Source organism: Ochotona curzoniae, unplaced genomic scaffold (genome assembly GCF_017591425.1).
Source record: "Ochotona curzoniae isolate NIBS_2020 unplaced genomic scaffold, NIBS_Ocur_1.0 contig_3819, whole genome shotgun sequence".
In the NCBI taxonomy this organism is placed as follows: Eukaryota; Metazoa; Chordata; class Mammalia; order Lagomorpha; family Ochotonidae; genus Ochotona; species Ochotona curzoniae.
In genome coordinates, this window is record NW_024466004.1 from 48,437,447 (window position 1) to 48,451,121 (window position 13,675).

General features: G+C 40.9%; 1 protein-coding gene across 2 annotated transcripts; it reads right to left on the minus strand.

Annotated features, from left to right (window-relative positions):
- Positions 1-844: 844 nt before the first annotated feature.
- On the minus strand, positions 845-12,812 carry LOC121158774 (immunoglobulin-binding protein 1-like). Of its 2 annotated transcripts, none has more exons than XM_040983804.1 (2): positions 12,740-12,812; positions 845-2,474 (listed from the first exon to the last, which is right to left on the minus strand). In XM_040983804.1, exon 2 carries the CDS (start codon positions 2,453-2,455, stop codon positions 1,439-1,441), a length of 1,017 nt encoding a protein of 338 aa, XP_040839738.1. In that variant the 5' UTR covers positions 2,456-2,474; positions 12,740-12,812; the 3' UTR covers positions 845-1,438. The 2 variants fall into 2 exon arrangements, with proteins under 2 accessions (XP_040839738.1, XP_040839739.1); XM_040983805.1 differs by lacking the exon at positions 12,740-12,812 and having other exon boundaries at positions 845-1,696; positions 1,955-2,791.
- Between the last annotated feature and the right edge of the window lie 863 nt (positions 12,813-13,675).

The window sequence follows — 13,675 nt, forward strand, 5'->3', positions numbered from 1 at the left end:
AAGTAAAGGAAGAGGAGGAACCCCTAAGATAGTAAGAAAAATATCAAGTTTCATATAAAGGAAATTCAATTGGAATAACAACAGACTTATCAGGGAAAAAAAGCTTATATGCCAGAAGACAGGGAGAAAGTATACTTGAGTACTCATGATCTTGAAAAACAGCAAGGATATTATATACATCAAAAATAACCTTTAGAAGTGAGAGAGAATTAAAGTATTTCCCAAAGAAAAAACCAAGAGAATTCACCCAGACCAGTTCTAGAAAAAAATCCAGAAGGAAGTCCTCCCTTAGTAGAAAATGGATGATTATAATCATGATGAAGACAGAAGACAGTAAAAAGTTTAATAGTAGCTCAGATACACAAAAGAGAGTCTAATTCTATCACAACAAAAAAGATGCCAAGACAAAAAGTTCAATAATAAAGAGAGGCATAGAAGAAATAGAATACATAAATGGCCAGTAAGCAATCAGTCAAATAACAGTAGTTCTTATGTATCAATATTAACTTTGGATATAAACTGATTAAATTCCCCAGTCAAAAGATAGATTTTGAAAATACATATTCTAAAAAACAGTTGAATATATTTCAAAAAAGGATTCTCTCCCATCCCTACCTGGTCAAAGAAAAAAAAATTCAACTATATGCTATAAGAAACTCACTTATAAAAAATATGTACACAGACTGAAAATGAAGGGTTGGAAAAAGAGATATACAAATGGAACCCCCCCACACACCAAAAAAAAAAAAACTAGGTAAGGGTACCTATACTCAAATAAATATATAAACAGACTTTAAATAAAAACTCTAAAAGCAGATAAAGAAGGATATGCACATTAAGAGTATAATTTTTGGCAAAGAGATTTAATAAACATGAATATATATAACCAACATAAGACCATATAAATTTACAAAGTAAATATCATTAGACCTAAGGGGAGACACAGATTCCAACACAAAGATAGTTGGGGGCGGGCAATATTCCACAGTCATCAAACTAATATTATTCAGACAGAAAACCAACAAAGATACATCAGAGTTAAGTCATATTGTATAGCAAGCAGATCTCACAGACATTTACAAAATATGCATGGAACATTTTTTAACAGTACAATGAAGTTGTACTGTTACTGTTTTTCAGAGAAATCACACAGACAGTGATTATACACAGCCATTCCTCAACGCTCTTTTCCTTCCACTAAGAAATTTAAAACACCATGATGAAGATTATAATGCTAAAAACAAGATTGTTGGCTTATCATCTAGGGGACAACTACACACTTAATCATCATTCAACACTTTATTAAATGCAAAGTGAGATTTACCATCTTTGCTTTTGTTGTACACACATGGCTGAAGCAGGAGCCCAGGGAGGGGGAGGATGGTTCTACCCTGGTGGAAAGGTGTGTGCAGTGCAGTCCTATCCGATTTGGAGAGGCCTAGCCCATGTTCTGTCGGTTGCCATACCCTCTGGGATGAGTGTCCTTCCAGTCATCCCACTGCCTTGCTCTGTGAAGTGTGTTCTCCTCCTCCTCCTCCTCATCGTGTTCTTTGTCATCTTCTTGTTGAGCAGCTCTTTGGAAGTCAGCTGGGGTCTTGGCTATTCCTTGATCTGGTAATACTCCGTATTTCTGATGCTGTTCGTACCAGTCATTCACAGTCATGGTTGCCAAACTTGGGTAACCAGCTCCAAACACCTTGGCTTGCGTTGCATTCCGAGTGAGAATAAAGGGTTTCAGTGGAGGCCTTTCCTGAAGAGATGAGTTAGATGTTGATGCCTCTTCTGAAGAGTCTTTTTTTCTCAGGATTCTCATCTCCTGGTCAATGCTCTCCATCTCTTCTAAGCTGATACCAATCCACCTCCGAATGTGTAGGAGGTAATATTCACGAACACAATCATCATCTGCTTGACCACTTTCCACAGCAGATTTCAGTGCCGACAACCTGTTCTCCACCTCCTTCTTCTGCCTGTATCTCTCTATTTTAGCCTGTCTTTCAGATGCCATAGCAACAAGGTTAGAATAGGCCATGGAGGAATTAGCAGTGTTATTTTCACCTGAATTGTTCCCGATTTCGGGCAGCTGAAACTCTGCCACATGATACAACTGGCATTGAGTTAAGTAGTTTATAAAATGTTCCTGGGCCCGTTGCAAATGATCTAGACGCTTGCTGGGGTTCACTTGTTTCATGGTGAGGGCTCCTTGAAACGCTGGCACCATCAAGTATTTCAGCTCGGTGGAAGCAATCTCTTCCAAATCTTCATTTTGGCTAAACAAGTCAAGCTGTGTTAACATTTCAGCAGCTTTCCCAAGGAGATCTAATCCCTTGAGCACTTTGTCCTGGACCGTCTGGGAACCGGTGGGTTCAGTTGCTGCTTCCACTTGGTCCAGGAGCTGCTTGCTGGTTTCAAACAGTTCAGGTAGCCGCAGTGGCAGAAATTCTTCCGATGCTGCCATCTTGGGGGGAGGGTGGGACCTTGAGATGGAACATTTTGTAAGATGAATCACACACTAGACCACAAATAAATTCTCTGTAAATCTAAAAAACCTTAAATCATATTTTTTTTTCTCAAGCTGCAAATGAGTAAAACTAGAAATCAACAAAATGAACAAAGGAAAATTGGCAAATACATTAAAATGAATATCACCTGAATGCCCAATGGATCATTAAAGAAAGAAAAAAGCAAAAAGTTTCTGAAACAACTGAAAGTGAAAACATACCAAAATAAGTTGGATACAGCAAAAGTAGCATTAAGATAGATGCTTATGGAAAATAATTGAATGTGTCTAAAACATAAAAAATGTTTGAGGCAAACAATTTAATGATGTACCTCAAGGACTTAAAAAAAAAATACCAAATTAGCATCAAAGAAAATAAATTATAAGGTGTGGGAATAAAACTGAAACCAAAACAATAAAAAAACCCAACAAAATGAAAAGCAGTTTTAAAAAAAAGATAAACAAACAAAACACAAACCTTTAGCCAAAGAAAAATTCAAAAAAAACAAGAAATGGAAAAGACATTATAATCGAAGCCAGAGAAACACAAAGAACTATAAGAAACTGCTATAAACTATTCAAACAAACTGAGAACCTCCAAGAAATAAATTCCTACATATATAAAACTTTCCAAATTCAAAGCAATTAGATACAGAAAAGTCTAAATAGACCAGTACTAACCATTTAAAGCAGTAATGAAAGTTTACCAATAAAGAAAAATCCAGGACTTAAGGACTCAGTGGCTTTACAACTGAACTGTACAAAGCTTTTAAAGAGGGACTTCAGTATTTTCAAAGTATTTCTAAATATTGGAAGGAAGGAAACTCTGCCAAACTTTCTATGAGGACAGTATTGCTGTTACCAAAGAAAAACAAATACACATTACGAAAAGAAAACTACAAATATCCTCGAAGAACACAAATGTAAAAATTTTCAACAAAATTTCAGCAGAGTCCAGTACTACAGCAAAAAGATCATACATGACAACCAAGTAGGATTTGTCTCAGGAATGCAATATTTCAATGATTGCAAATCAGTAAGAACTAATATGAACACAATGAAGAACAAAAGCTTATACTCAACAGATGAAAAAAAATTTTTTACAAGATTCAATATTCTTCATAAAATCTCTCAAATTAGATATACAAGAAATATATCACAAATTATAAAGTTTACATATGACAAATCCATAGCCAATCATATCAAATGACATGGAGTCATACCAGTTGTGCAATATGAAACAGATTCCATTTTCACAACTTTAACTCCAAATAGTATGGAAGTATTAGCAAGAGTGATTAGGGAAGAAAAAAAATAAGGGCATCAAAATTGGAACAAAGGGTGTGAAAATACGCCAAGTATCCAAATGATATGATTCTGTTCATGGAAAAACATGTGCACACTTCAAAAAAGCTGTCAGAACTGATAAACCAATTCAGCAAAGTTGCAAAATGTAAGAATCAACAATACAAAAATGTAGCATTTTTTTGTATACCAAAAATAATCTTGCTGAAAGAAGAATCAAGAAATCCCACTGAAAACAGCTACAAAAATTCAATTTAGGAATAAATTTAGCCAGCGAAATGAAGGATTTACAATAAAAATTATGAAACACTTATAAAAGAAATCATCAAAGACACACATAAAAATGAGAAGACACTGCTTGTTCATGGATTGGAAGAATGAATATTGTTAAAATATCCATACTTCCTAAAGCAATGCAGTTTCAACGTAATTTAATCAAAATATCAGATATTCTTTAAAGAATCAGAAAAAAATTATTCTAAGATTTATACAGAATCGCTAGTGTTTCTGGCATGAAAATCTATACAAAAAGCAACAGAACAGAATAGAGAAATCAGAAATTAATTCACATACAGCCAACTCATTTTTGACAAAGGTGTCAAGAATATACAGCAGAGTATGGATAACTTTTTAAATAAAAAATGCAGGCAAACTGGATAGACATAGGTAGAAGAATGAAATCAAATCCCTCTCACTATATAGAAAAATCACGTAAAGATGGATCTAAAATCTACAGGTAAACCTAACACTAAGAAATTGCCACAAGACAAATATTTTAAGACATTGGTGTATCACATCACTATCTTTGGAAAAGACCCCAAAAGCACAATCAAAATAAAACTGGGAAAATTGGATTCTATCAATCAAAAGCTTCTGCACAGCCCAAAGAAACTACCACCAGAGTGATACCATGCAACAGAAAAGGGAAAAGAGTTGCAAACTATTTATCCAGCAAATAATATTAAGAAAACATTTGTGTCTCAAAAATGCAACAAAATAAAACCAACCATTTTGGTTAGGAAAATGGGCAAAAGGCCTGAACAGATAATTCTCAAACTAAGAATAAAAGATAGCCAACAAATAAATTACATGTAAATGAAAACAACTACAAGATATCACCTTATCGGACCCGGTGACCTGGCCTAGCAGCTAAAGTCCTCGTCTTGAGCATCTGGGATCCCATGTGGGCGCCAGTTCTAATCCCGGCAGCTCCACTTCCCATTCAGCTCCCTGCTTGTGGCCTGGGAAAGCAGTTGAGGACGGCCAAATGCTTTGGGACCCTGCACCCATGTGGGAGACCTGGAAGAGGTTCCTGGTTCCCGGCTTCGGATCAGCGCAGTACCGGCCGTTGCGCTCACTTGGGGAGTGAATCACGGGATGGAAGACCTTCCTCTCTGTCTCTCCTCCTCTCTGTATGTCTGACTTTGTAATAAAAATAAATAAATCTTAAAAAAAAAAATCACCTTATCCTGTTACATTTACTACTATAAAGAGAGCAAAAAACGCTGACAAAAGGTATTAGGAAGGGGGACTCTATATATTGTTGGTGGGAACATATACCAGTTCAGCTGCTATGGAAATAGTTCAAAAACTTCCTTAAACACTTGAAATATACCTACCATATGATCTACAATTTCTATTACTGGGAATGTATCCAAAAGGCATTAATTCAGTTCATCAAACAGACAACTGCTCCACCATTTTTACATCAGTCCTGTTCATAACAGCCAAGATATGAAATCAACTAAGGCATTTATTATCAGATGAATGGATAAAGAATATGTAACACAATACACAATGGAATATCAATCAGCCATGAAATGAATGAAATTCTGTCATTTTCATCAAAATGGATGGAACTGCAAAAGATCATGTAAAATATCACACGTTCTTGCTCAACTATGGAAGCTATTCCATGGAAAGATGACCCAGAATGCTGACTACTAGAGACTGACAGTGGTAACTGAAGTTTGGATAGTGAATGCCACACCCGACTAAGATACAAGCATTAAGTTCCTAGTGTTCCTCAGCATCAAGGGGAGACTACGGCTCACAACCAAAGAAGAAAGTTCTAAGCCTCTAAGGATAAATTAGTATCAATGAAGGGGAAAAGTACTCTGCCTTGATCAGTACACACTGAATTTATATATCACTTTATAACCCATTGTTAATCTATTCTTTGAGATCAAGAAAGACAACCTAAGAGCTAACAGAGAAGCGACAGATCAAGAGAAGCAGTAATGTAAGAGGCAAGAGTGAAAAGGTTAATATTAGTCTGATACTTGACATGCTATGGAAGAACAAGCCAGCATCCTTTTTTCTGCATCATAAAAACCATTCAGTCTTACTCTTTTGTATTGCTCTAACAAATTAGCTGGGGCTAAATATTTTAGAAAGTATTACTACACTCACAACTTGAATGGTCCCGGAGTATGGTATCAGCATGTGCCTCAGTTCTGGTGAGGCCCCATGGTGGATGGCAAGACATGGTGAGGCAGGTGCAAGAATGCTCACTTCATGGAACAGGATGCACATGAGATCTAATGCATTCCATAAACCCATAAATTCAGCATTTGTTCTCACAAAGGCAGGATGTCCAACCTTACACAAAGCAAACCCCTGCCAGTGCTGCTGCACTGTGGACCAAGCCTCCAGCACTGAACCTTAGGAGATACACTCAAAACACATTCAAACCTTAGCACCTTCCAACTGTACTACATAACTTAAAAACTTTTTTTTTTAATGTAAAAGTACTACTGGGTACAGTATACTAAGACTTTATGTACCTCATTCCTACTAAATTATTCTCCAGTTGAAGCCTCTTAATTATGAATTTAATTGTGAAGTTAGAAAAACCATAAGCCTTAAGTAATGCAGAACGAAAAAAATACACACAGACACATATACATACACACACATATATGTAAGATATCTGGTTCTCTATTAAGTTTATACTAAATCATGTGAATTTACTTTAGTCAAACACTAACCATAGGTTTAAACAGGGACCACTGTACTTGATAAAAATAAATAGTTGTCCCTTGGTTATGTGTGCAAGTTTCAGGACCCCACGTAGATATCAAAATCCAAACATGTTTAAGTCTCTTACACAATCTGGAAGTAGTATTTGCATATAATTCACATCCTCTTGTTTACTTTAAGTCTTCTGCAGACTATTTATGCTACTTAATATGATGCAAAATGCTTTGTAAACAATTATTGCATTGTAATGTTTAGGGAATAATTACAAGAAAAAAAGTACGTGAATGCTCAGCACAGATGCAATTTTTTCAGAATACATCTGATCTGTGGCTGGTTGAATCAAGAGATGTGGAACATAGAGAAACACAGAGCCTACAGGAATGGATTTAGTTATCCTAACAAAACACCAGTACAATATCATAGGTCTGTCACAACTAACCCTCATAGCCAGAGAACAATTAACTAAAATGATCTAATATTGCTGAACTAACTTTTGGGATAATTTGCATTCCAATGATGTACCCCAATTTATGTACACTATTTGATGAATTTTTAAAATATTTTTGTATAATTCTTCTACTTAATTTCTTTTTTTAGATTACTTTTATTAGAAAGATTTACAAAGAGGCAAGTCTTGCCTCTGCTGGTTCACTGCCCAAATGCCTGCCACAGAGAGAGCTGAACCAGTCCAAAGTCAGAAGCTTCTTCTGGTCTCCCACATGGGTGCAGGAGCCCAAGAACTTGAGACATTCTCGGCTGCTTTTCCAGGCCATCAGCAGAGCACTGGACTCGAAGTTACCTGCATATGGATTAGCTTGCTATGCTACCATATCAGCCCCTATACTTCTTCTTTTAATAATCATTTTATTATTTGTAATTTGTGATTAACACATAATGTCTGTATATTTTATGAAGTACACAGTAATATGTTAACATATATACCAGAAGGGAGGCATACAAATGGAAATGCAAAAGCTTGTTGCCTGATTCTGGTTTACATCCTGTGTTTTAATAATTTTGGCATGGAAAATAAAAGCTCATAAGGGAAAAGAATAATTAAATGGCAATGTATGCAGCACAATCAGTAATTGCAAAAACATGGAAGCAACCAAAATGCCCATCAGCAGAAGATTGGATAAGAAAGCTTTGGTTCATCTACTCCATGGAATACTACTCAGCTATTAAAAAAAACAAAATGCAGTTCTTTGTGGCTAAATGGGCACAACTGGAAACTATAATGCTAAGGGAAATGAGCGAATCCCAAAAGATTAGATACCACATGTTTGCCTTGATTTAACCTGTAATTTTTTGTTTGGTTGTTTGTTATTTTTTGAACCTGTCATTGATACTGTCTCAACCCAGATGTTTCGAAGAAGGGAACTTGCATTATTTTTAACATATTGTTTACCCAATACTATGTCAATTAATTCCATAATGTTGTATATTGATACTGAGGCCTTGTTGGGGCTTTTAACTGACCGGATCTTTACTCTGTTAGACCTATCTTCAGACCATAGAAGGTCTCCCCAAGAGGCCACTGAACTTATCTGGACAATAAGACGCTGAACTTTATGCTAGGCATGTGTTTGCAAGCAATGAATCTCAACTGAACTTGAACTATGGTTATGCAACAAGGTGGAGGAATCCACCATGGGGGGAGGGGTATGGGAGGGGTGGGGAGAATCCCCAGCGCCTATAAAACTGTACTACATAATACAATGTAAGCAACAATAAAAAAAAAATGGCAATGTAAATATTTAATATTCCTCTGTAACAAAAGTTCTTCAAAAAACCAAAAGATATAGCCTATAATAAACTTACAGTATATGACAAACTAGGTCATTAGTAGCCAAGGCATGTGAAGAGCTATAAGAAATACAGAAGGGGAGCTGCTGCCTGCCACACTGCATCTCACATGGTCAGCTGTTACTGGTCTTGCCTGTTCCACTTCTGATCCGGCTCCTTGCTGAAGGCCTGAGAAAGCAATGGCAGATGGCTCAAATGCTTGAATCCCTGCACCCATGTTGGAAAGTCAGAGGGAATTCCTGGGCCCTGATAGACCCAGCTCCAGTCACTGTGGCCATTAGGGGAGTGAACCAATAGATGCAAGCTCTCTCCATCTTTCTTTCTCTCTCTCTCTCTCTGTCACCCTTTCAAATAAATAAATCTTTAAAAAAACTCAAGAAAATACTTTAACAGGAAAATAAGCAAGGATATGCTAATTTAAATAACAAGAATAGCCACAAATGTGGTGTTAAAGTAGAAAAACAGAATTTTTTATCCATAAAATGACTAAATGTGAAAATGACAATAATAGGGTCAGCTCAGCGGCATGCAAGCTAATTCTCTTTGTGTAGTGCCAGCATCTCATGTGGGTGTTGATTCTTGTCCTGGCTGCTTCACTTCCCTTCCAGATCCCTGATAATGTGCCTGGGAAATCGGCAGAGGATGGCCCAGGGCCTTGGACCCCTGTTACCTACAAGAGACACCTGGAAGAAGCTCCTGGCTCCTGGCTACTGCTCCAGGATTCTGATTGGACAAGTTCTGGACAGTCAGCCATTTGGGGAGTGAACCAGCAGATAAGAGATTTGCATCTTTCCCTTTCTCTTTGTAATTCTGACTTCCACCTAAAATAAAATTAAAAAGTGGCTGTTTCATATTAGCAGTGACTGAATTGAGACAATACCCACAAACATGCCATATTTCCACATCTCTTTTAAGAAGAAGCACTGATGGTCTTCATTCTAAAGTATCTTCTTAGTGGTGCGTATACAGCAAACAGCAATGACAAAAGCAGATCCCCTTCTGAAGGACAGGGAAGTTTCACTTACTACACAGAAAAATAAATGTACTATCTGCTTCTAAAGCAAATGAAGGCGACTTGCCTGAGGTCCACTGCAAGGATTTAGGTTGCTTAAGCCCAGGATTTCTCCCCAGCAACAGCCTTCTGCATGTCCTAGCATCTTGTAGTCCCAGTCACACCTCACTGTAAAACCGAGCCACTGAGAATTAATACAAGAAGAGCGTACTCTAGCTATAGTTACTGCTATATTCTGCCTCTGGCCAGGAGTCTCCTATCTTCTGGCAAAATCCACACAGCTATTAACAGCAAGTAGAATATAATCTCAGACCCTTAAAAATTTTAGCAATCATACAATACAGCAAAAGCAACACATCCTTGTCAATTAAATAAACTGTTACAATCAACCTTTTTTGAATATATCAGAAGTTGCCCTAACTTAAAACATATACATCTGTCTACACATATATAAATACAAATTTTAATCCAGTAATTCCACATCTATAATATTCATACTAAGCAAACGTACAAATACACATTCTTAGAGTATTCTGCTTTATACACGGAAGATGCATTCCAAGACCCCACCAGATAGCTGAACTCTGCATAGTACGAAATCACAAATATGTATGTACATATATGTATTTATACATACACACGCTTTTTCTGTACAGAACAATAATGAGCTATCACTTTTTTAAAGAAAGCACTTCATAGTTTCCTTCAGCAAATGTGAGTTGCCAGAATTTGCATCCTTGCACTTTGGGCCATTATTAAGTAAAATAACAGTGACAGGAATGCAAGCCGTGTAACCCTGCAACAGGGCCTGATAACTAAGCAGGCCATTAGGTGACCAGAGGGCAGATAACATTCAAACACCAGTCTGGTTACACTGGATAATGCGAAGATTCACATCCTCTGTAGGGATTGAATGAGATTTCATCGCAGACCTTAGAACTCCGTATAACTTCAAACTTAGCAATTGCTTACTTAGTGAATCCATGGATAAGGGCAGAGAAAAGGGAGCAGAATGTGGCATATACAAAGATGATTTCTTCAGTTTTATTTGTACCAAATAAATTTGAGAATTGGTTAAATAGTTATTTCTGAAATTAAATACCAAAAAAAAACCCACTTTAGAAAAGTTAATATTACATACACAGAGCAATGTTCATCAATGAGTACTAAGTAGCACCAACAGAAAATTACAAATGGTACCTTGCCATACATGAAATTAAGGCAGACTCACATGCTTTATCATCTGAAAGGAGAGAAAACAAATCATTAAGCGGTGATGATTTTTGCGGAATAGGAATACTGAGTGGGTGGGCACACAACACTTTCCTTTTCTCCTTTGGCTATTTGTTGTCTTTTTTTTTTTTAAAAAAAAAAAAGTATAGATTGATTTCACGACCTAATAGAGCTTTGAAGTGTTCATTATAGCAATACCTGAGAGGTATACTGGGGATATTCGTAAAATACAGAGCTGAGGGATCACCTTTCTAGTCATCTATCTCTTATGACTGCTGAAATCAGGCATAGAATGTCCTGATTCGCAAATGATGTGGAAATCAACTACACTCTGTAAGAAAAAAGCAGTAAAAAGACAGATTCTAAATCGGGCTGCTTCTCTGTACATAACTCAACAGGAATACCACTTGGTCAGTGCTGAGTGAGGAACAGAAGGAAGCAATTTAACAGCAGTTAATGACTCAACTAACCATGGCAAGACTAGGTCCAATATTACTAGCAATAGGAAGGAAACTTTAAAGATGTGAGGAGGGGGAATCAACTCACCTGTACTGAACGTACTCATTCCAAAAACACTTAGTGATGTCTACACTATGCTAGCCATTGCTGGAACCGTTACGCACTAGAACGCATTATGAAAATACAGTAGTAAGAGCAGCATGGCAACATTACAAGGAAGCCAGAGATCACTGCACAGCAGTTCGGAAAGGATTCTCAAGAATGTACATGACCTAGTGCCTGTGAAGTACGAGTACATTATACTTAGGGAGAGAATTCAACAAGTGACGATGGGACCACTGGCTAACAAACAAAAAACACAGCCTATCGTAACAACATGACTGAACCACTGCTTGAGGAAAGGGAATCAACCACCCTTGTCTGGGCTGTGATTTTCAAGTCTGCAACAGCGGGAAGTGTATGGAAATGCATGCGCGACAATTAGTCTTTAAGTAGCGCTCAGAAAGCAAATACGGAAAGAATCTGGTAAACACTTGGCCAGTGCCCACTACAAAGTGACGTGCACCACTGCTGGAAGGGTAGAAACACTGCCCCTTTCCACCCAGGACCGTGGATGGTATGTACAACTGAAGCCTATGTACGGCTCGCACGCTCACGACGTGCCATCAGGACAAGAGAAGCCTGAGGTGATGTGGAGAGGAAAACATGCATCTACATCCTTAGTTTAAGAAGGCCAAGTGAGCACAGGAAGACACGTGTGTCTTCAAACAGACCAGAACACGCAGAGATCCCCGTAGTGGGTAGCAGTGAGTCCTCCAGCGTGGTCGGACGCGCCATTCCATCAACACAACTATACGACACAGGTTTCCATCATCACAACTTTCCAAGTATTTGCCTATTTCATTAGTGAGTGCCGCCAGAGGCTTTGTGGCAAAGAGCATTTGGGAAACCAAAGAAATTCCAAACCACCCCCAACTGCAAACACGCTGGCCTGACAAGGAGACCACACGGATGGTCGCCATACCTTCTAAAGGCACCCCTACACACACACACACAGAAGCAAGTTGCAGCTGGGCAACCCCTGAGAGGTTGCAGGGCTACCAGGGCAGCAGGCCCAGGAAGGCAGGTGGCCCATGGGCGGCGGCCAGGCCGCTGCCTGCCGCAGACCCCGCAGAGTAAACAACCCTGGGCAGCACGCCCACCCGCGCATCCTGTAGTTACACTAGAGCGGGGAAGCGGCGCCCAGGGCGCCTAAAGCCGAGTCGGGGTCCCCGGTAAGCTCTGCTAGGCACGGGCGGCCAGCCGGGAGCGGGGTGGGGGACGGTCAGGGCCTGAGCCCCGCGCCCAAGCTCCCCAGAGACCGGCGTGCCGTCACCGGCCCCGCCCCAGCGCCGAAGGAGGGAGACGGAGACCCGCAGGAGGGGGAAGTAAAGGAAGGGCCGTACCCTGAAGGGTCCGGGAGTGGCGCGGGTGCGGGGGGCGACTCCCCGACTCTGGAGCTGCGGCACCACAGCGGCGAGCGGGGCCCAGCGCGACCCGGAAGGAAGCGGCGGCGGCTGCGAGGAGGGGCGGGGCGGGGGCGGGGCTCGAGGCTCGGGGAGGCGGCACCCAGAGGAGGCCGGGCCTGCGCCGCACTCGGCTCCGGGCGCCACTGCGGGCTGAGGAGGCTGGGCAGCGCGGGCCTGCCCCTGTGAGGGCCGCCGTCACCTGCGAGGGCCGCCACCTTGAGGGCCGCCCCCTGAGAGGGCCACCGCCGCCTGCGAGGACCGCCGCCCCCTGAGAGGGCCGCCGCCCCCTGCGAGGGCCGCCCGCTGGCAGGGCAACCGCCTGCGAGGGCCGCCACCTGTTAGGGCCACCCGCTCCCAGGGCCACCGCCGCCTGCGAGGGCCGCCGCCTGTAAGGGCTGCCGTCGTCTGCGAGGGTCGCCACCTGCGAGGGCCACCCCCTGCGAGGGCCGCCCGCTGCCAGGGCCGCCCGCTGCCAGGGCCGCCCGCTGCCAGGGCCGCCCGCTGCCAGGGCCGCCCGCTGCCAGGGCCGCCCGCTGCCAGGGCCGCCCGCTGCCAGGGCCGCGGGAGGAGCTTCGGCCGGCTCCCCGGTCTGGGGGTGAACCCGTCAAGGGCCCAGTTTCTTCGCAGCGGGCGGTGGTTTGACCACTTCTGCCATTATGCTGCCTGTCGTGCTGTAGCCAGACTTCTGTAAGTGTAGTGGAGCTGAAGTTTCCGTTTAGTCAGTGGGCTCGGTGGGAGTAGGCAGAACAGCCAGTAACTGATTCACAGAGCAAGTAAAATAATTTACCAGGTTTACCAACCTCGTTTGTCCCCACATGTAAGTCTTGCTGCAGGCTCATTTTCATCCCTATATTGGGAACGGGAGACCATCAC